Raw genomic sequence first — 20502 nt, 5'->3', positions numbered from 1 at the left:
GACCTCTTCGAAATTCTTTTGTTTCCAAAAAAGTTTCCAAAGGGAATTGGACAAATATTTGAAGGAAAAAATTTTACAAGGCTATGGGGAAAAAGCAGGGAAATGGGACTAATTGGATAGCTCTTTCAAAGAGCCGGCACCGGCACGATGGGTCTAATGGCCTCCTCCTGTGCTGTGCCTACTATGATACTGAATGTGAGATTTCATCTGGCAACAGGCCCTTTTCCCTCTAAATTTCCTGCTGCATTTAGCCACCACGGCTACACAGTAAAAAAATATTGTGCCCATTCCCGCTACGGTGATTTTTCTGTATAGCGCTAGGGCCAGGCAGAGGCTACTACTGCTCTCGACTGAGGGCGGGTGTGGGGGGAGGGGTGAGACAATGTCCAACCTGGGCAAAGCCTACTGTCTCTAATTGGCCAGTCAAAGGGGGCATCAGAAACAAACTGACAGAAGGATGCAGACCCTCTCGCCAGCAGAGACCAGGTCCAGGTGAATCTTAGATTAGAAATACATGGAAAGTTAAATGCCAACAGTTGACTCCATAATACACCCTTGGAACCTGAAGTTGAGGCTGTTTGAGATGCAATAAGGGCAACACCTTCTGTAGGCATGTCATCTCACAAAAAAAATGACGTTCCTGAAAAATTTCACCAGTCAGGGGTTAAAAATTATTAAATACCAACTGCTTTGTTGAGAGAACAAACATTTGTTGGGGAATAACTACTCCTTAGACCATTGTGTATTTCAAATCAAACATGCAGCTGTCATAATCTTCAAACACTAACTTTAGAGCTTAAAAATCTTTGGTATGCAGAAAAACCACACTGGCAGTTGATGGGGAATAGAAATTACATCCAAAGAAAACAAGATCAAGCTCAGGATAAATTTCAAAACAGACATTTCGGCTTGAAACATCAGCAAAACACAGCTTCCAAGATCCAGCCTGTATTACATCGCTTGGTCCTACAAACAAATTGTAACAAAATAATCTATCACGAGAACAGTTGTACAAATATTAAGTGGACTTGCCCCTCCATCTCTCAGACTTTTAAGGGTGCAAAAACCCTTTACTCCCCAGACCACACTATCGTTGTGGTCAAGATGGAGGGCAGTCAGGTGCTCTGCTCTTAGACCTCTACAAATGCTACTCTTAGCTCGGCACAGTGTGCACAAGAGTAACAGAGGGATGATTTTCCCTCTTCTGGCTTCCGTAGAAAAAACACTCAGCAAAATGTGGGAAACTGAACATGCATTCCCACACTCCATGAAGTTTAATTAACACACCCTCAAAATGGTATTAGTAGAAAATACTGCAAAATTTTCCACAGCGAAACCCAGCAACTGGGGAACTTCAAGGTTTATCTTAGACAGTATTTCTTTATTAAGTATTATTTCAGTAATAAATGCATCTCATGTACTATTAAAAGCACTAACTTTACGGTGCTATGATGAAAGATTACTGTTTATTCGTATTGGCATGAATGCAAAGTGCCATGGCTGGAAGGTAGTAAAGAGATAGTAGTTTAGGATTTACTAAAAAAGTCACTGTTAAAAAAAATGCCTAGATGTTCATTTATAGAGCAAATGGACATTGGATTAGTCTAAAAATCAGATCATTATCTGCTACTGTATTATGTGAGTTACCTCATTCAAATCAGCTTCAAAGACCTACTCCAACTTTGGGTCACACTCCTGGCCCAGTTATCAAATGCTGAACCCAGATTACGATACCAGATTTCAGTACAGACGTAACCGTAAGATTTATGGAAACCTCAAGCTGAACATGGAACCTTCTGCAAAGTCAAGTATGTCAGAGCAGAAAGCATAAAAATTGCCAGAAAATATGGAGGTCAAAGACACATAAAAGTTGACAGGATTAAAAACTCACTTTGTCCTTGCACAAATTCCCTGACATCTTTCAGTTTCAACAATCAAAATGCTGCAGCAACTCACGTGGTTTTGACAAAGCATCTGGACTTTATTTTGCTCCAACATCATCCTTTGAAGTAGTATGTATTTTGGAAAATATTTAAATACTAACAAATGTAACCCTTATTAAATGAGTCATATGTGCCTGCAACCTTTGTCCAAAAGAATTTATGCAGACATAAACTGTACCACTGATCCACACTCAAACAGTCCATGGGATCATATGCGATAGCAATGAGCAGAAAGGACTCTGCGCAAGACGTTCTTTTATCCATTTATGGGAATCGGAGTCAAAAACAAAAAAAAAGATACAGTTCAAGAGCCATACTATAAGGGCTCACAGAAAATGCAAGACTCTGGAGCAGACTTTGTTGCCGTCCTGAACTCCGGAGATAGGTGCAAACAACTGCAAATCACCTTATGTGCAATCCTGATGTTCTGCATCGAGTATTGGGTAGTGAAAACAAATCAAATGCAACCTGACAAAATGAGGGCACATGCATGTAACCCTTATCAGTTGCTGTGGAGTGAAAGGAAACAACTTGCATTTATGTAGCAGCCTTAACGCAAGAAAGCACCCCAAGGCGCTTCACACAAAAATTGACACCCAGCCAAAGATGGAGATATTAGGAAAGGTGACCAAAAGCTTAGTCAAAGAGGTAGGTTTTAAGGAGGGTCTTCGAGGAGAGAGGTGGAAGCCTAGTGAGGCAATTTCAGAACTTGGGGCCTAGAAGACTGAAGGCACCTATGGTGGAGCGAAGGGAGTAGGGGATGCATAAGAGGCCAGAGTTGGAGGAATGCAGAGTTCTTGGAGGGCTATAGAAGGTTACAGAGATAGATACGGCAAGGATATGGAGGGATTTGAACACAATGGTAAGAATTTTCAATTTGAGGCGTTGTAGCCAATATAAGTCAGGGAGCACTGGGTTAATGGGTGAGCGGAATTTGGTGTGGGTTAGTATACGGGCAGCAGAGTTTTGGATGAGCTCAAGTTTATGAAGGGCCAACGAGGACAGGATTGGATTAGTTGAGTCTGAAGGTAAGGAATGATGAGGGTTTCAGCAGCAGATGAGCTGAGGCAGAGGGCAAAGGCGGGCGATGTTACGGAGGTGGAATTAAGCGGTCTTTATGATGGAGAGGATATGCAGTTGGAAGCTCAGCTCAGGGTCAAATAGGTTGCGAAGAGTCTGGATTAGTCTGAGACAATGGGCAACGAGAAGGATGGAATTGGTAGTGAGGGAACGGAGTTTGTGGTGGGGGCCAAAGATAATGGCTTCGGTCTTCCCAATGTTTAATTGAAGGAAACTGCAGCTTATCCAGGACTGGATGTCGGACAAGCAGGCTGACAACGCACAGGCAGTGGAGGGGTTGAGAGCAGTGGTGGTGAGGTATAGTTGGCTTCATCAGCACGCACGTGGAATCTGACATTATGTCTTCAGATTATGTCACCGAGGGGCAGCCTATAGATGAGAAGTAGGCAGGGGCCAACGATAGATCCTTGGGGTAACGATGCACGGGCCGGAAGAGAAGCCATTGCAGGAGATTATCTGGCTACGACCAGATAGGCAAAAATGAACCAGGTGAGAGCAGTTCCACTCAGCTAGACAACGGAGACGAGGCATTGAAAGAGGAAAGTGTGATCAAGGGCTGCAGAAAGGTAGAGAAGGGTGAGGAGAGATAGTATACATCCTGATTAGAGAGGTTCAAACATGGAGTTGCGGGAAAGATGGGCACAGGTTTGGAAGGCAACAACATGTTCAAAGACTTGAGAGGAAAGGGAGGTTGGAGATGGGGTCAAGGGTGAGTTTTGTGAAGAGGGAGGAGATGCCAGCAGATTTGAAAGGGAGGGGGCAGTACCTGAGAAGAAGGATCTATTTGCAACATCAGCTAGTATGGGGACCAGGAAGGGAAGTTGGGCGGTCAGCAGTTTAGTGGGCATAAAGTCGAGAGAGCAGGAGGTGGGACTCATGGACAAGATGAGCTCTAAGAGGGCATGAGGGGAGATGAGAGAGAAACCAGAGAATGACACGTACATCATCCCCTCAAATAAAGTATGTTCTTCAAATCAAAATTGCCTACATAGATTAAAAAGAATCCCTGTACACTTGCATGACTTCCCCCCCACCCCCCCCCCCCACCCGAGAGCAGCATGGGGCTTCTTCAATTTTATTTAACACCCAGGAATCTCTCTAGAGATCTCTTTTGTTTTCTACTTATATAAATGATTTGGATATGGGCACAAGTCTAATATTGAAGTTTGAAGTTGACTACAACTTAGGGGGCACATCAAACTACAAGATAGCATGCAGGAGGACACAGGCAGGTTAGTGGAGTGGTCACATAGGTTCAATGCACAGAAACGTGAAATATCATATTCTGGGAAGAAACACTTAAAAGGACACATACCCTAAATAATTAGACTCAGAGTGGAGAAACAAAGAATTCCAGGGGTGCAGATACAAAGGTCCTTAAATGTGGTAGTGCAGGTAGAAGAGGCCATAAAAAGGTAAATAGTATTCTGTGTTTTATATATAGGGCTACTTAACGTAAAAGGAAACAACGTTGAATTTGTAAAAGACATCGGTTAGGCGACAGTTGGAGAATTGCAGGCAGCTCTGGACACCTCATGGTAGACAGAATATTAGAATTATGGAAAGGGCACGGCAAAGATTCTCTAACAATATCCCCTGGCTTGACAAATTAGGGCTTTTATCACTGCAACTTTGAAGTTAAGGGAAACCTAATGGAGGTTTTCAAAATTATGAAAGGACAAATAATGAATGGCGAATCAGGGGCAATTATTATTAGAAGGATGAAGTAGGAAGTTAGAAGATTTTTTTTTCCCCCCACACTGAGGAATATGGAACTTGGAGGGAGGAATGGGAGAGAAACAGAAGGCAAAAGAAGACAGAGGGTGGTTGTAGAGGGTTGTTTTTCAAACTGGAGGCCTGTGACCAGCGGTGTGCCTCAGGGATCGGTGCTGGGTCCGCTGTTATTTGTTATTTATATTAATGATTTGGATGAGAATTTAGGAGGCATGGTTAGTAAGTTTGCAGATGACACCAAGATTGGTGGCATTGTGGACAGTGAAGAAGGTTATCTAGGATTGCAACGGGATCTTGATAAATTGGGCCAGTGGGCCGATGAATGGCAGATGGAGATTAATTTAGATAAATGTGAGGTGATGCATTTTGGTAGATCCAATCGGGCCAGGACCTACTCCGTTAATGGTAGGGCGTTGGGGAGAGTTATAGAACAAAGAGATCTAGGAGTACAGGTTCATAGTTCCTTGAAAGTGGAGTCACAGGTGGATAGGGTGGTGAAGAAGGCATTCGGCATGCTTGGTTTCATTGGTCAGAACATTGAATACAGGAGTTGGGATGTCTTGTTGAAGTTGTACAAGACATTAGTAAGGCCACACTTGGAGTACTGTGTACAGTTCTGGTCACCCTATTATAGAAAGGATATTATTAAACTAGAAAGAGTGCAGAAAAGATTTACTAGGATGCTACCGGGACTTGATGGTTTGACTTATAGGGAGAGGTTGGATAGACTGAGACTTTTTTCCCTGGAGGGTAGGAGGTTTAGGGGTGATCTTATAGAAGTCTATAAAATAATGAGGGGCATAGATAAGGTAGATAGTCAAAATCTTTTCCCAAAGGTAGGGGAGTCTATAATGAGGGGACATAGATTTAAGGTGAGAGGGGAGAGATACAAAAGGGTCCAGAGGGGCAATTTTTTCACTCAAAGGGTGGTGAGTGTCTGGAACGAGCTGCCAGAGGCAGTAGTAGAGGCGGGTACAATTTTGTCTTTTAAAAAGCATTTGGACAGTTACATGGGTAAGATGGGTATAGAGGGATATGGGCCAAGTGCAGGCAATTGGGACTAGCTTAGTGGTATAAGCTGGGCGACATGGACATGTTGGGCCGAAGGGCCTGTTTCCATGTTGTAAACTTCTATGATTTTATGAAATTCCAAAATGTTAATTTGATTGGCCAGATTGTGCTTTCCCCAACTGCAGGCAACTTATCCTTCGGAAAATAATAATTGTATCTATTTCAACAAAGGAGAGGGGAGCCCTAATAATGTCTTGCTATTAAATGGCCCTTTGGCTTGGCATACTTCCTAACATTTCCTTTGCTCCCAGGACGCAAGCACTGCCCTGGTGTTACCACCTAGTGGCTTGCTAGGATACTTCAGAGGACATCAAGAGTCAACCACATATCGCCCTTCCCTGAAGGACATTAGTGAACCAGTTGAGTTTTTATTACAAATCAAGCAGATTTCATGGTCACTTTTCTGGTGCTTGCCCACAAGTTACCAGATTTATGGAATTCAATCTCACACCTTGCCACGATGGGTTGCTAAAACAGTACCATAATCACAAGGTTACTATACTCAATATATAGAACCTTTGACTGAGTAAACTTCCTAAAGGCACTTCACAAGGACAAAAACAGATGTTGAGCAATAGTAGAAAAATAAAAGGGAGGTGACTGAAAGCATGGTGCAAAAGGTAGGTTTTGACAACGTTTTTGAAGTTGCAAAGAGAGGTAGCAAGGCGGAACAATTAAGAGAGAGTTAGAGAGTGTAGGGCCAAGATGTCTCAAGGTTCAGCCACTGAAGTGGAGGCGGAAGGAGGGGGGATACAAAGAAGACCAGAATTAAAGAAGTGGAGGATGTGCACTGACATGTATGGCTGGAGGATGTCATAGAAGGTAGGGTACTGGTGACGCCATGGAGATCCCAACAGCATCTGCTGCAAGAATGAGGGATTCGCACAGAGTTATACAGTGTTATGTATGTCAGGAGGGAGAGATATTGGGGTTGATGGGACAGCCATCAGAGGTAGAAGCATAGGCAATGGAAAAATCAAAGGAGCAGAAGAGAAAACTAACTGATAACCATCAGTCTATTATTTTAACCCCAATTAATTAAATTGCAGTGTCCAAACCCGGTCATACCAAGACTACTTAAAAATTATCAAAGGTCATACCTGATCACAGGCATCTCTGCAAATTGGATACTCTCTTGCTTGGTAACAACACGATACTTCTGCAAAATTAAAAAAAGGATAGACTATTTAATATTAGGTCTTCACTAAACCTTCTCCAATGTAGCATACAAAGGGTCCTTCATAACCCTTCTCAAGTTCCTGCGTTGGGCCAAGTCAGCATTGCTGTTCAGCTTTATAGCAAATTAAACTGTACACAAAAGGGTGGACGTAGAAGTACTCAGTATTGTTTCTGTTCAATACCTAGCCTGGCAAACATGACTTCAACATATAAGAAAACCTACTACTGACCATAAATACTACATGATTCACTCTTCTCTCTTTCCAATCAAACTGAAGTATAACAATCTGTCAATAATATTGTGCACATCGTATATGAATAATAGTGTACGCAATATTAATGGTAAAAGGGTTATATCGGTGATAAACAAGCCTAGCATATACGTGGGGTGGCATTGATTAATAAATGTTTTGAAGTGGGTATCAATCTCTCATGTACCCAAATCATTTTATAATATACAGTGTCCTGCATGACATAACTTTCAAGTTCGCCAAAATTTATTGGCTAATTGACTTAAAATCTGATGAACAATTTCAGCTTCCAGCCAATTGTTGGGAAGATAAATCCCTTCTCCTTAACAACTTGCAGTCCACATTTTTCTTTAAGTTCACCCTTTCGTTTACAGTTTAATTTGTTATAAAACTGAACAGCAATGCTGACTTGGCCCAACTCAGTAACTTGAGAAGGGTTGTGAAGGACCCTTCGTATGCCACCAGGATAAGACAAGGGCACCTAATGGGGAGAATCGTGTGGAAACTATATCAAGTACCCAAGGAATCATGCATATTTCCTGTGCTCTACAATGTCACCTGCTGCAGGAATAGCCAATTTTACAAGCAGAACAAAATACTGGAACAAAATGTACAAGTTGGGGCAGAAACACTTTTTTTTTCCCCCAGAAGGATACAGCACGTGTCTTATATGGAGGATATTTCCATCTGAAAATCCTCCCTAAAAAGATAGCCACTTCTGCCAGGATACTATGGTAAAAACCCAGAGAAGGTTGAGGGGGAAATGTTGGCCAGGACACAAGGACTACTCCCTGCTTTTCTACAAATAGTGCCATGGGATCTTTTTTTATTGATTTGAAAAAGTTTTAATGTCCATTCAAAAGACAGCATTCCCTCAGTACTGTGTTGAAGTGTAACGTCCTGGAGTAAGGTTTGAACCCACAACCTTCTGACTCAGAGGCAAGAATGCCATCAGAGAAAAGCCGATACAAGGATACAAACTGTGGTTGTACTTTCTTATAAGTTTGGTCCTTTCCAAAATGTCTCGGACAAGTCTGGCATCCACACATTGGAACTTACAACCCACAGCTACGGTATTATGTGGTAGGTAAAAAGATCAGAATAATCTGTCGCTGGAGATGAAATTCAGAAACTACCTTAGATCGAAATTTTGGAGAGTGTTAATAAATGGTCTGCTTTTAATAACTAACACCTGAAGGTTACATACTCTAACAGGTAAAACAGCTAGCGAACAAAAAAAGTAAAATACTGTAAATGCTGGAAATCTGAAATAAAAACAGAAAATGCTAGAAACACTCAACAAGTCAGGCTGCATCTGTGGAGAAAGGAAAAAGGTTCGGTTGGTGTTTCAGGCCTATGACCCTTCGTCAGAACAGCTAGCAATATCATTTTCTAGAATAACAAATCAAACAATTCTACAAAATAAATTTGCCAATACTTTAAAGAATGGTTCGTGATCAAAGGGTTGTAATAATTGAAGCTGAGCCACTCTATGAAATGAAAGTGCTGTCCATGCATCTGATAACAGGCCATGTTATTTTGGAGTGTACCCTGCAGAAATACTCAAATGCTAATAAAACTAATCATCAGGACTCTTCGCCCAGAGTAAACCAACTTTTTCCCTTGGACAGTCAATTTCCCACATAAACAAGAGTTATAAACCAGAGTTGGAACCTGCAGTGGTTTAGGTATTCTCCAGAATTCCCTTCCTAAACATCTCCGTTTCTCCACCTCTATACCGCCATTAAACTGCTTCTAAAAAGCCGTCTCTTCAACCTAGCTTTCAGTCGCCCTCCTAACTCTCACATTCAGGTTTGGTGTCCATTTTCATAATGCCTATCTGTGAAGTGCCTTGGGACTCATTTTTTTTTAAAAAGTGAAGGTACTACATTAATGCAAATTGTTGCATTGAGAAGCTCAGAGAAGCCAGCAGCATCTGTTTTCAAAGAAAGCAAAAGTGCAGAGTTATCAATATTAACTGAGGCTTTAACACCTTGCACCTTAAACTCCAGCCACTCAGATTGCTAGTGTGTCTTGTAAGAGAATCTTGTGTGTGCAATATCATAATAGTGTCCTGAGTGAATCCAACGATATGAACAACCTGGGTACGATCACTAATTGTAAGACCTCATAAAAAAGGTCCTGAGTCCAGTGGTAACTTCAGGTGAACTTTATTACAGTACTTCAGTCATGGTGGCAGTCATCAACGAACTAACAAAAGTTTCAGTTCTTTCTTACAGTGTTCTCTATACAGTACACATATCATGGCTTACCAACATCAGGTGATCTGAGTTTTCATGCTGTGATTGATCCCCTGGGTTTTACAACAGCTGAGTCATTTGCTGTCGCGTCCTGATTGGACGAAGGGCAGACTTTTGCCGAAGCAAGAGGGTTCTGCACATACACAGCTTGACTGCTGACAGTAGTTTCTCCCACTGCCGCCCCCTGGCGCCATATTGCGCAATAGCCTAACATCTAGTCTAGCAACAATTAGCTTTATTATTACACATCTCTATCAGTCCCAGTGACAGCTAATAATTCTCTATCACTAACTCAAACAGGAAATATTCTAGAAATGGAAGAGGACTGCCCAACAGTGAGATTCACGTCCTTTATGCGGGCAGGCAAATCAAACCTTAGCACTGAGACCTACCATGATTCTCGGCTCTTGAATAAACCCCAGTAACCACAGTAGGTACCAACTCAAAGTCAGGCTGTATTCAGTTAAAAAAAACAATGCTGAGGGCAAAGATGAAAAATATGGGGGCGGCGGGAAATGCTGATGATAAAGATGAAGATAAAGGTGTTCAGGAGCTTTTTGAAAATAGAATGGGAGGCAGCAAGTGGATTTGAGAGAGAATTCCATAAGGGAAGAGCATAGTGACTGAAAGATCAGTCTTCAGTGGTGGTGCAGAGGGAGCAGAGAACAAGCAATATTCCGGTAACAGGCATGGGTGCAGTGATACACTGCTGGAGGTCTTTCAGATAGGGTGGAATGAGCCTATCGAGAGGAAGATAGGTGCAGGAAAATACAGCTAGAAAAGAGAATTCAGATAGGGTGGAGCAAGGCTGTGGAGGGGTTTGAAAATTAGGATGAGGATTATGAAGTCAATTTGTGAGAAGCAGGGAGCCAGTGGAATTTGGTAAGGACAGGGGTGATGGATGGTGGAGCTTTGTGGGAGAGGATGTGGATCATGGCTTTCTGAATAAGATGGCATTTGCAGAGGATGGAAGCAAGCAAAACTGAAGAGAACACTGGAGAAGCCAACCCTTGAGGTAACGGAAGCATGAATTAGAGTTTTCGCAGTAATGAAGGAGGAGCAGAGGTAGAGGCATAGATAAGCAACATTCCAACGGTAACAGAAAGCAGTCTTGGCAGTGGTTAAAACATGCAGCTCCGGGTTGAACAGGATACCAAGATATGTAACTCCGGATTTGGCATAAGTGCTAATGGACACTGACCGGAGGAAATTTCAACTCATTCAGGACTTTATAATCAGACAGGCAGTGGGAAAGTATAGCAATAGCCTTGGAGTCAAAGGTCAAGATGGAGAGATATTGTTGGGTGCACATATAGAAATTGATGTAGTGTTTACAGATGATGTCACTGGTGGGTAGCATGTAAATGAAGAGGAGGAAATCAAGGATGGAGCCTATGGGCACCAGAAGCTACCTTGGGGTCACAGGAGGAGAAACCATTACAGGACATTGCTTTGGGATAGATATATGACTGGCACCACAAGTGTGTGTGTGGTCGATGAAGGTGGACTGTGGGGAAAAAAACATTGGAGAATGGAGTAATCAACAGTTTCAAAGGGAGCAGAGAAGTTAAGGAGAGAGAACTAGTCACAATCATCCACTGCTGACTTTGATCAGAATGATTTCAGTGCTGTAGCAGGGCAGAAATTTCACTGGAGGGTCTTGGACAATGACTGATAGGAGGAGTGAGTGTGCAGGTGGGTGTCAACAATGCACTCAAGGACTTGAGGGTAGGTTGGAGATAGAGCATTAGTTGGATAAAATAGATGAAAATGTTTTTTTTCCAGAATGGGGTGTGATGATTCCGATTTTGAAGAGTAGGGAGAGTGCCAAAAGATAGGATGAGATTGATGTCAATAAAGCCTGGGCCCAATAAGGAAAGATAATGCATATTAGACTGATATCCAAGTTCTATCTTGGTGATGTGCATCATGGAGATCTGACCATTGCTAAAATTTGTTGACACAAAACACCACTTTGCCTCAATAAAATAAACCACAATTGGGTGGGGAAAAAAAAAATCAGACTCAATTCTTGATAGGTGAACTACAAGCAAGAGTCTAAAACCATCAACGGGGATGACAAATCACTCCCAAGAGAGGTGTTAGCTTTTGTGTGTAGTACTATGTATATATATATATATATATATATGCAAGTGGTATGACTCCTCCAATTCTGCCCATTGGTTACCTGGTTTTGCTTCCTGTGTATATGTGGACGGTGTGAATAAAGAGCAATAAGATCAACATTGAACTGCTCCACACAAGGGCACGACATACCTTCAGCTCCACATCCACATCTGAAGATCTTCAGTACCAAAAATAGTAACGAAACTGCTAGGCTGCTGCTGTGGGCCATGAGGAAAAAGTTACTGCAAAACAGGGATATACTTTAATTAGTAACTAGCCTTTTCAAAGTATTTCCTCCATAAAAATATTAATGTGCAGTTTCAGCTTTTAAAATACTTCCAAATGATCAGGTCATAGCATATGCATCTCTCACACACAGACTCCCGTCCCATGGCACTGTTCACAGCAAGATGGAGGATATGCTGCTTTGTCATGACAGGTTGTATTATGTAATGCCCCATGTAGTATTCTGCTGCTAAAGTGGAGCTGTGTTTAATGTGGCATGTCCCTTTAAGGCCAGAAACTCTAATTGCTTGGTAAACACAGCCTAAGCCAGTCAGCATTTAATTGCTGTTTGTCGGGACAATTTACAGGGTGAAATGTGGTCAGTTTCAGGCTGCAGCTGAGACACACCCAGCAATTTGAGATTGTTTTGCATCTGCAACAAAGCGCCAAATGCCACTGAATGGTGGGCTTGGTTTCCAGAATTCAAGACCATTGAACCAAAAATGAGGAAAGGTGTGAGGGAAGATAGTTACAATACACGGGGGCAGCTTTTGCATTATTAAGATAAATAAATAATAAATTTAGACTCCATTTAAGTGTCTTGCAGTCACCAAGGAAATGCTTAAATGTGACTTTTGTGAACCTTTCCTGAACTACAATTAAAAGAGAGCAATCAAAGTAGAATTTGCAAGATAGATTCTGTGACTGAAGTATTCAGTCCATCTTAGCTCACAGATCCAGATTTTAAAAAAGATTCCCTCATCAGATTTGTGACAAAAGGAGTTTTCAGATAGATATGGTAAATCTGAATTTATATGGCTTAAGACAGAATCCCACTGTTTCTGTGGCAGTGTTGACCGATGCACATAACTGGCCAGTGTATTCAATGGGTAACATCTGTCCTTCATGGGGTTTGTGTATATGCCTTTGTTTGAAAATTAATTCAGTCAAAAAGTTATTGGATGGCTGGAACAAATTAATTGAAATCTCTCTGAATGCTGAGACATTAGCTTTAGTGCTGGCAGGAAACCTGAACTCCACAGATGAAATGAGATTTGCATCATTCACTGTATCACTTGGCTTACTTGTCATATTTAACATGTAAATAAATCTGACCAAGTAGTTTTAGCTTATACATATTGGCCTACTGGAGTGGTATTTTCTGCATTGCAGGAGAGACTTGAAGAATGTGGTGGACATATTCTGTAATTAATAAGTAATTGTTAATCCAGGGCACACTGTGCCATGTATGGCATGTATAAGGTCATCATACAGTTTTAGCATGAGATCTTCTGACTTACACTCAACTGACTCAGCAATATAACTTAGCATTCTGTTCACTTTGTTTATTGCTACTCCACAGTGATTCAACATTCCAGGTACCAAGTAGACCATCACTCCCAGATCCCCTTTTATTCCATCAGTTTAATTGCTACTTTTAAGTGAACATTTTTATTTTATAGCCATAGGCACTGCTGCCCAGTCTCACACAGTATTCATTCTTCTATTACCCAAAGGTTAGGAAAGAAAGAGGGAACTTGCTATACGGCACCTTTCACATCCTCAGGACGCCCCAAAGCGAATCACAGCCAAAGTACTTGTGAAATGTAGCCATTATTGTAATGAAGGCAAACAAGGGAGTTCATACCAGTTCCAGTGAACTAATCACAGCAACATGGTTTCTGTACAACCCTAGGCAACGCTACAATACCAGATATTGTGCAGATAAAGTCACACGTCAGCTCATATAGCAAGCGCTCATTTACAGGAGTGGTCTTTGGCACAAGAGAGATATCTGGTAAAGCTCCAAAAAACATAAGTCATTCCTCAAAAGTCAATGGTGTTAATCGTACATGATCTTCCCCTTCTAATGTCATGATGGCCATTATTTAGTAGATTATGCATATAAAGGCATCCATTGCCCATCCCTAATTGCCCTCGAGAAGGTGGTGGTGAGCTGCCTTCTTGAACCGCTGCAGTCTGTGTGGTGAAGGTTCTCCCACAGTGCTGTTAGGAAGGGAGTTCCAGGATTTTGACCCAGCGACGATGAAGGAACGGCGATATATTTCCAAGTCGGGATGGTGTGTGACTTGGAAGGGAACGTGCAGGTGTTGTTGTTCCCATGTACCTGTTGCTCTTGTCCTTCTAGGTGGTAGAGGTCGCGGGTTTGGGAGGTGCTGTCGAAGAAGCCTTGGAGAGTTGCTGCAGTGCATCCGGTGGATGGTACACACTGCAGCCACTGTGCGCCGGTGATGAAGGGAATGAATGTTTAGGGTGGTGGATGGGGTGCCAATCAAGCAGGCTGCTTTGTCCTGGATGGTGTCGAGCTTCTTGAGTGTTGTTGGAGCTGCACTCATCCAGGCAAGTGGAGAGTATTCCATCACACTCCTGACTTGTGCCTTGTAGATGGTGGCAAGGCTTTGGGGAGTCAGGAGGTGAGTCACACGCCGCAGAATACCCAGCCTCTGACCTGTTCTTGTAGCCACAGTATTTATGTGGCTGGTCCAGTTAAGTTTCTGGTCAATGGTGACCCCCAGAATGTTGATGGTGGGGGATTCGGCGATGGTAATGCCATTAAATGTCAAGGGGAGGTGGTTAGACTCTCTCTTGTTGGAGATGGCCATTGCCTGGCACTTGTCTGGCGTGAATGTTACTTGCCACTTATGAGCCCAAGCCTGGATGTTGTCCAGGTCTTGCTGCATGCAGGCTCGGACTGCTTCATTATCTCATTTACTCTTGACAATCTTTATTTTACCAGACATTGATGTTAGATTTCTTGGTTTGTACTTGCAGAATTTAGATTTGTCCCCCTTCTTGAATATGTGCACTACATTAGCTGGTTTCCAATCTATTAGGACTCCCCAACATTCAGTGACTCCCTCATGATTATAGTCAGGAATTCACAAATTTCACCCCTTAGTCTCTTTATATAATGGGATGAATACCATCCATCTCCAGGGATTTGTTCATTTTGAGCCCTTTGCGCCTGTCTAGTACCTCTGCTAATGTCAAGTGATTTATAGCTGGGCTATTATGTAGAACATAAGGGGAAGTTCACTCCCAAGTCCCTACGGTAAATTTAAATACATAGACAACAGCAATTACAAATATTACACTCTGATATGCATGAATATGTCCACAGGAGCAGTGTGTGATGGAAAAGCTGAAGACAGTCAAAGGAATCACAAGCGATTATAGTGTTTTGTGGCCTCCATTTGACTGAGTCGTGCAACAGGAGTTTTATCATTATAAAAGGTAATGAACACAAGACAGTTACAATGTCTGAGATCAGGTCTCTTTACATAAACCAATCTAAGGATTCGGAGGACGTAAGTGTTTTACAGCTGGTTCAGGACTTGGAAGTATCCAGGGCTCATTCCGATAGGCTTGATTTTTTTTTTAAACAGAGTGCAACCCAATCAAAGATTCTAAAGTTCATTGAAAATTACAAAATTTTGCACAACAGCGTGACTAACAAAAAGGCTGTCTGGGTTCAGAATCACCGTGAATGTAATTCAATCTTTATCTACTGTTAATTGAAGACCTCATCGTGAATACGATAATTCTAACTTAGAAAGTATTTTGATTTGCTTTTGCATTTTATTTTAAGTGACACCATCTTGGAATAGACATACTGAAAAATCATCTCATTAAATGAATTTTAAAAAGTCATGCTGGATAAACTGCAAATGCAAGCCCCCAAAAAAGTGAAGGCAGTCTGTTAACATAATATGTCATCTAGTCAACATTAGTCACATTATACATTTAGTCAGAGGATATGCTATTTATAAAGACATGAATATTATACCAAGAAAAACACAATGTACTATTCTCCGAAAGTGTAGGTTTTGTGCCTCTTTAAGATTAACTAATATTAAGCGTGGGTGAGCTCATACACAGGTCAATTAAGAGACTGCAAACATTGTGGTTCCAATATATTTTTTGTTGCTGGAGAAGTTGTACATTGCAAATTTCACCCCCAAAGTGTGACACAGAAATTGACATTAGACATTGCTTGATATTTGAAGTGTGACACGTATATGTAATGTTTTTAATACTACTAGCAAATCTTCTGTGCCATTTTCAGATCATAATGTTTAGTTGCAGAATGTAATGTAAAATACATTATTCTATTGTGAAGGTTAAGCCCACAATCTAATTTCTGTTAAGTAAACACTACACTTCATATACAGATCAATTAAGAGGTTGCAGACATTATAGGTTCAGTAGTTTCTGATGCTGAAGAGTACATTCCAAGTGACAGTCTCTTATTGTGAGTGTAAATTCTCATTACACAACGTCTGTGACAAAAATCTGAAGTGTGAATGCCAAGTAAGTGTAACACATTGAAGTTTGCAGATGATACAAAGATGGGAGGGGATGTAGAGAGTGAGGAGGACATAAAAAACCTACAAGGGGATATAGACAGGCTGGGTGAGTGGGCGGAGATTTGGCAGATGCAATACAATATTGGAAAATGTGAGGTTATGCACTTTGGCAGGAAAAATCAGACAGCAAGTTATTATCTTAATGGCGAGAGACTGGAAAGTACTGCAGTACAAAGGGATCTGGGGGTCCTAGTGCAAGAAAATCAAAAAGTTAGTATGCAGGTGCAGCAGGTGATCAAGAAGGCCAATGGAATGTTGGCTTTTATTGCTAGGGGGATAGAATATAAAAACAGGGAGGTATTGCTGCAGTTATATAAGGTATTGGTGAGACCGCACCTGGAATACTGCATACAGTTTTGGTCTCCGTACTTGAGAAGACATACTTGCTCTCGAGGCAGTACAAAGAAGGTTCACTCGGTTAATCCCGGGGATGAGGGGGCGGACATATGAGGAGAGGTTGAGTAGATTGGGACTCTACTCATTGGAGTTCAGAAGAATGAGAGGCGATCTTATTGAAACATGTAAGATTGTGAAGGGGCTTGATCGGGTGGATGCGGTAAGGATGTTCCCAAGGATGGGTGAAACTAGAACTAGGGGGCATAATCTTAGAATAAGGGGCTGCTCTTTCAAAACTGAGATGAGGAGAAACTTCTTCACTCAGAGGGTAATAGGTCTGTGGAATTTGCTGCCCCAGGAAGCTGTGGAAGCTACATCATTAAATACATTTAAAACAGAAATAGACAGTTTCCTAGAAGTAAAGGGAATTAGGGGTTACGGGGAGCGGGCAGGAAATTGGACATGAATTTAGATTTGAGGTTAGGATCAGATCAGCTATGATCTTATTAAATGGCGGAGCAGGCACGAGGGGCCATATGGCCTACTCCTATTTCTTATGTTCTTATGTCTTAGATGTAATCTTATATCTATGCCCTCTTGTTCTCAATCTAGTCTGTTCCATCCCTTCATCATCTCTACCAAATCATTGCTTAATTTCCTCTGTTCTAACAAAAATATCCCCAAGTTTTAAAGTAATTGAATGGGCTTGTGAAAATTTAAAAATTAAATAAAGGAAACAGCTATTTAATGGAGTATGTTTGCACCAGGATGCATTAAGTAAATAAAGGAAGGAAATAGAACATGTTTCAGGAAAAATTTATTAAAAAGGAGGAAATCAAGACAAAAAAAAGTTACATTTTTTATGCTTTGTATTAAAATGATTAAAGTACTAAGAGTGGAAACCAAACAGTTTTCTAAAATGTATTAAAAATGTTACAGGTGACCCAAAATGTATTATTTAAGTAACAGCAAACTGAATAGGATTGGTACAAAGAACATTACAGAAATAATAGCACTGGATGTTTAGTGGGGAGTGGGCTGTGAATAAATTATATACCATGAAGATTAATCAGTGGAAAAATAATTAGTTTGAGAAAAGGAGCAGTAGAGGAAGAAAGGAGAGGCTGCACATAGCGAGGCAGAATGGAACAGCACAGAAGTGAGTCCCCAGAGGCCCTATTTTTGGCAGCATTTCAGTTTGCGGGTAGGTAGGTGTACATGATAACAGGCCAAGGCCTGATTTCCAGCAACATTTCGACACCAGGGAGGGCACTGGAACATAACAATGGGTCCAAGGTTTGATTTCTGGCAATATTTCTGTGACAGCAGGCATGGGGAGCACATTAGCTGAGGCATGGAAACAGCACTGGGAGGCTTGAAAAAAAGATAATGGGGAAAAAGCATAAAAAATGTAACTTTTTTTTTTAAACGCACAGGGAAATTTTATATTGATGGGCAGGAGACGCTGTTTGGAAAAAAAACTGGCGCGTGAACCTGAGCAACTAGCAGCACAGTGCCACCAGTATTGGGAGGACTGTCACTAGATTGTGACAGGCCAATAAGGTTTTCACATCATATTGAAGTGCTGACATAATTTTATTAGTTTGTTTTTTTACCATTTTCAATGTTTACATCGGAAATTTCCATAATAAAGGTTGACATAAAAAGCGTTACTTAAAAATCGTGACAATAGGAAATATGTTAGAGTAGAATGTGGGAGCAGTCACGAGACTTTAATAATAGATATCAAGATATAAGTGCACTTGCATAAAAAATTGGAACCAACTGGATTACTCTTACAAAGAACTGGCATGGGCTCGATGGGCCAAATGGCGACCTTCTGTGCTGTAATGATTCTATGTGCCTTTGACACTTGTAAATTAGTTACATGACTATTTTGTATTACATATAATCAGAATCTAGTACACAATAATGTAAATAATGAACTGCATTGCAATAGTAGAAAATGAGCAATATTTCTTTGTCAAAACTCATTACATTTGAAAAACAAATAGGGCGGGTCGACCAGGATTCTGCTCTGCATAACATCTTACAGTAACTAAATAAGGTGAAGTTAAAATTCTTACTAGGAAAATTGTACACCATCAAAGCACACTTCCTCTTTAAATTAAATGTTTAAATGACAGCTTCAACCACAGAATATTAATCTAGTGAAAAGAAATGCTTGGGAATTCAAAATTATGATGGGCTTTGATCAGGTAAATGGGGAAAAAACTATTTCCATTGGTTCATGAGTTGGTAACTAGAGGGCATAAATTTAGGACCACCACCAGGAAAACAAAGGGAGATGTAGAGAGAATTCTTTTTAGGCAGAGGGTTGTTAGGAACATAAAATAACTGACCAAAGTTAGTGGGGGAAGCAGAATCCATAATTTTAAAAAGGGAAGGGAATAAATATTTGAAAAAGAAACATTTTAAAGGCGATGGGGCAAGAGTAGAGGAATGGGACGAGGTGGAGAGCTCTTTCAGAGAGCCAGCACAGGCGCAACAGGCTGAATGGCATCCTTCTGTGCTGTAAAATTTTTGAAAAGAGCAATCACTGAGTATTCAACTGTGAGTGTACAGCAGAAAAACTGAAATAACCAACGCTATTACGTTATTGTTGTGCACCAGAAGTCTGGCGTCCTGTGAAACCCTTCCCTTCCCCACACCACTCGCTCCGCTATCAGTGGCAAAGACTTCCAAAAGTCTCGGCCCTGCTCTCTGGAGCCCTCTCCCTAAACTACTCCCTCTTGCTCTGTCCCTCCCTTGCCTTTAAAAGCCTATCTTTTAAATTATCTCCTGTCACTTTTCTGCTACTGCTGCTTAGAATCTATTTCTGTTCTGTGAAGCATTTTCTAAGCTAGATAAATTGAAGTCATTGTTGAGCATCGCGCAAGAAGGACCTCCTGATTTTGTACGCACAGATTTGAAAAATCCAACTACTTATCTAAACTTCTTTGCAGATAAATATTATAAATTGCACATCACTTATGGAGATACCGCCTAAAAATTGGGATTTGTAACATTCCTGTTGAATGGCCAGCATGGACACGATGGGCCGAATGGCCTCCTTCAGTGCTGTAACTTTCTATGATTCTATGCAATCTGGGAAAACAGAAAAAGAACTAATAAGAATCATGGGACAGACAGCCGTCTGTGGGTAAAGGACCTTTCAGAACCACAGCTGTTTGGTAGACCTCAACCACAGCTGGTGACCACAGCTGTCAAGGCCACTCACCAACAGATAACACAGATTATGCTGCCTGGATAAGATAAGAAAAACCAGGTAGGAACTCAACGGTAACTTTTATCGACTCCAGATTTGTCATTATTTAAATGTTGGTTTACGGGTGGTTGGTTTGTGTAAATTAATATAATTGGGATCAGTTAAGACAGTTAAATTTTAACGCTAAATTTTAGGTACTTAATAAACCTGGACAGTAAATCACCAGCTGTTCTTTAATGAGGAGTTAAGGTAAAGGGGTTAAAGATCTGTCTGACGTCCTCTGATTAATATTCCTTACAGTTTTACCACTCAGTGTTCTTGCATCACTCAACTGAGATTTAAACGAACTGTTATTCTTCATTTTCACCTGAGAAAAGGACCCATATGATCCCACAAGTCTGACTTTGGTTCAATAAAACAACATATTAAAAAATGTTAAATAATCAGGAGACAAAGATTTGTGCCTATTTTGTTTCACTTATCAAGACAATGGAAATGAATTCAAATTATTAAAAGGAACTGTAACCAACCTGCCCAGAGAGCCCAGTTGCTCTTGTCTACAGCCGATGCACACAAATGCACTCTACATTTGTCAATGAAGAAATTACAAGGCAGTCTGCCTTTGTGGGTCCCATTTACTCTCTTGCTCTGTAAGAGAAATAAAACTTGTAAAATACA

The 20502-nt window shown here is 41.1% G+C and overlaps 1 protein-coding gene across 1 annotated transcript in view; it reads right to left on the bottom strand.

Annotated features, from left to right (window-relative positions):
• The window catches only part of reck (reversion-inducing-cysteine-rich protein with kazal motifs), a 163865-nt gene that overhangs the window by 129128 nt on the left and 14235 nt on the right, over positions 1-20502 (bottom strand). The window contains exons 2-4 of the mRNA XM_067980885.1: positions 20355-20472; positions 11797-11888; positions 6929-6987 (exon numbers count right to left, since the gene is read on the bottom strand). Coding sequence (XP_067836986.1) covers positions 6929-6987; positions 11797-11875 — 138 coding nt within the window. The 5' untranslated portion in view covers positions 11876-11888; positions 20355-20472. The remainder of the gene's footprint in view (positions 1-6928; positions 6988-11796; positions 11889-20354; positions 20473-20502) is intronic.

This window comes from Heptranchias perlo, chromosome 3 (genome assembly GCF_035084215.1).
Source record: "Heptranchias perlo isolate sHepPer1 chromosome 3, sHepPer1.hap1, whole genome shotgun sequence".
Taxonomy (NCBI): Eukaryota; Metazoa; Chordata; class Chondrichthyes; order Hexanchiformes; family Hexanchidae; genus Heptranchias; species Heptranchias perlo.
This window is presented reverse-complemented; position numbering and strand designations above follow the sequence as displayed.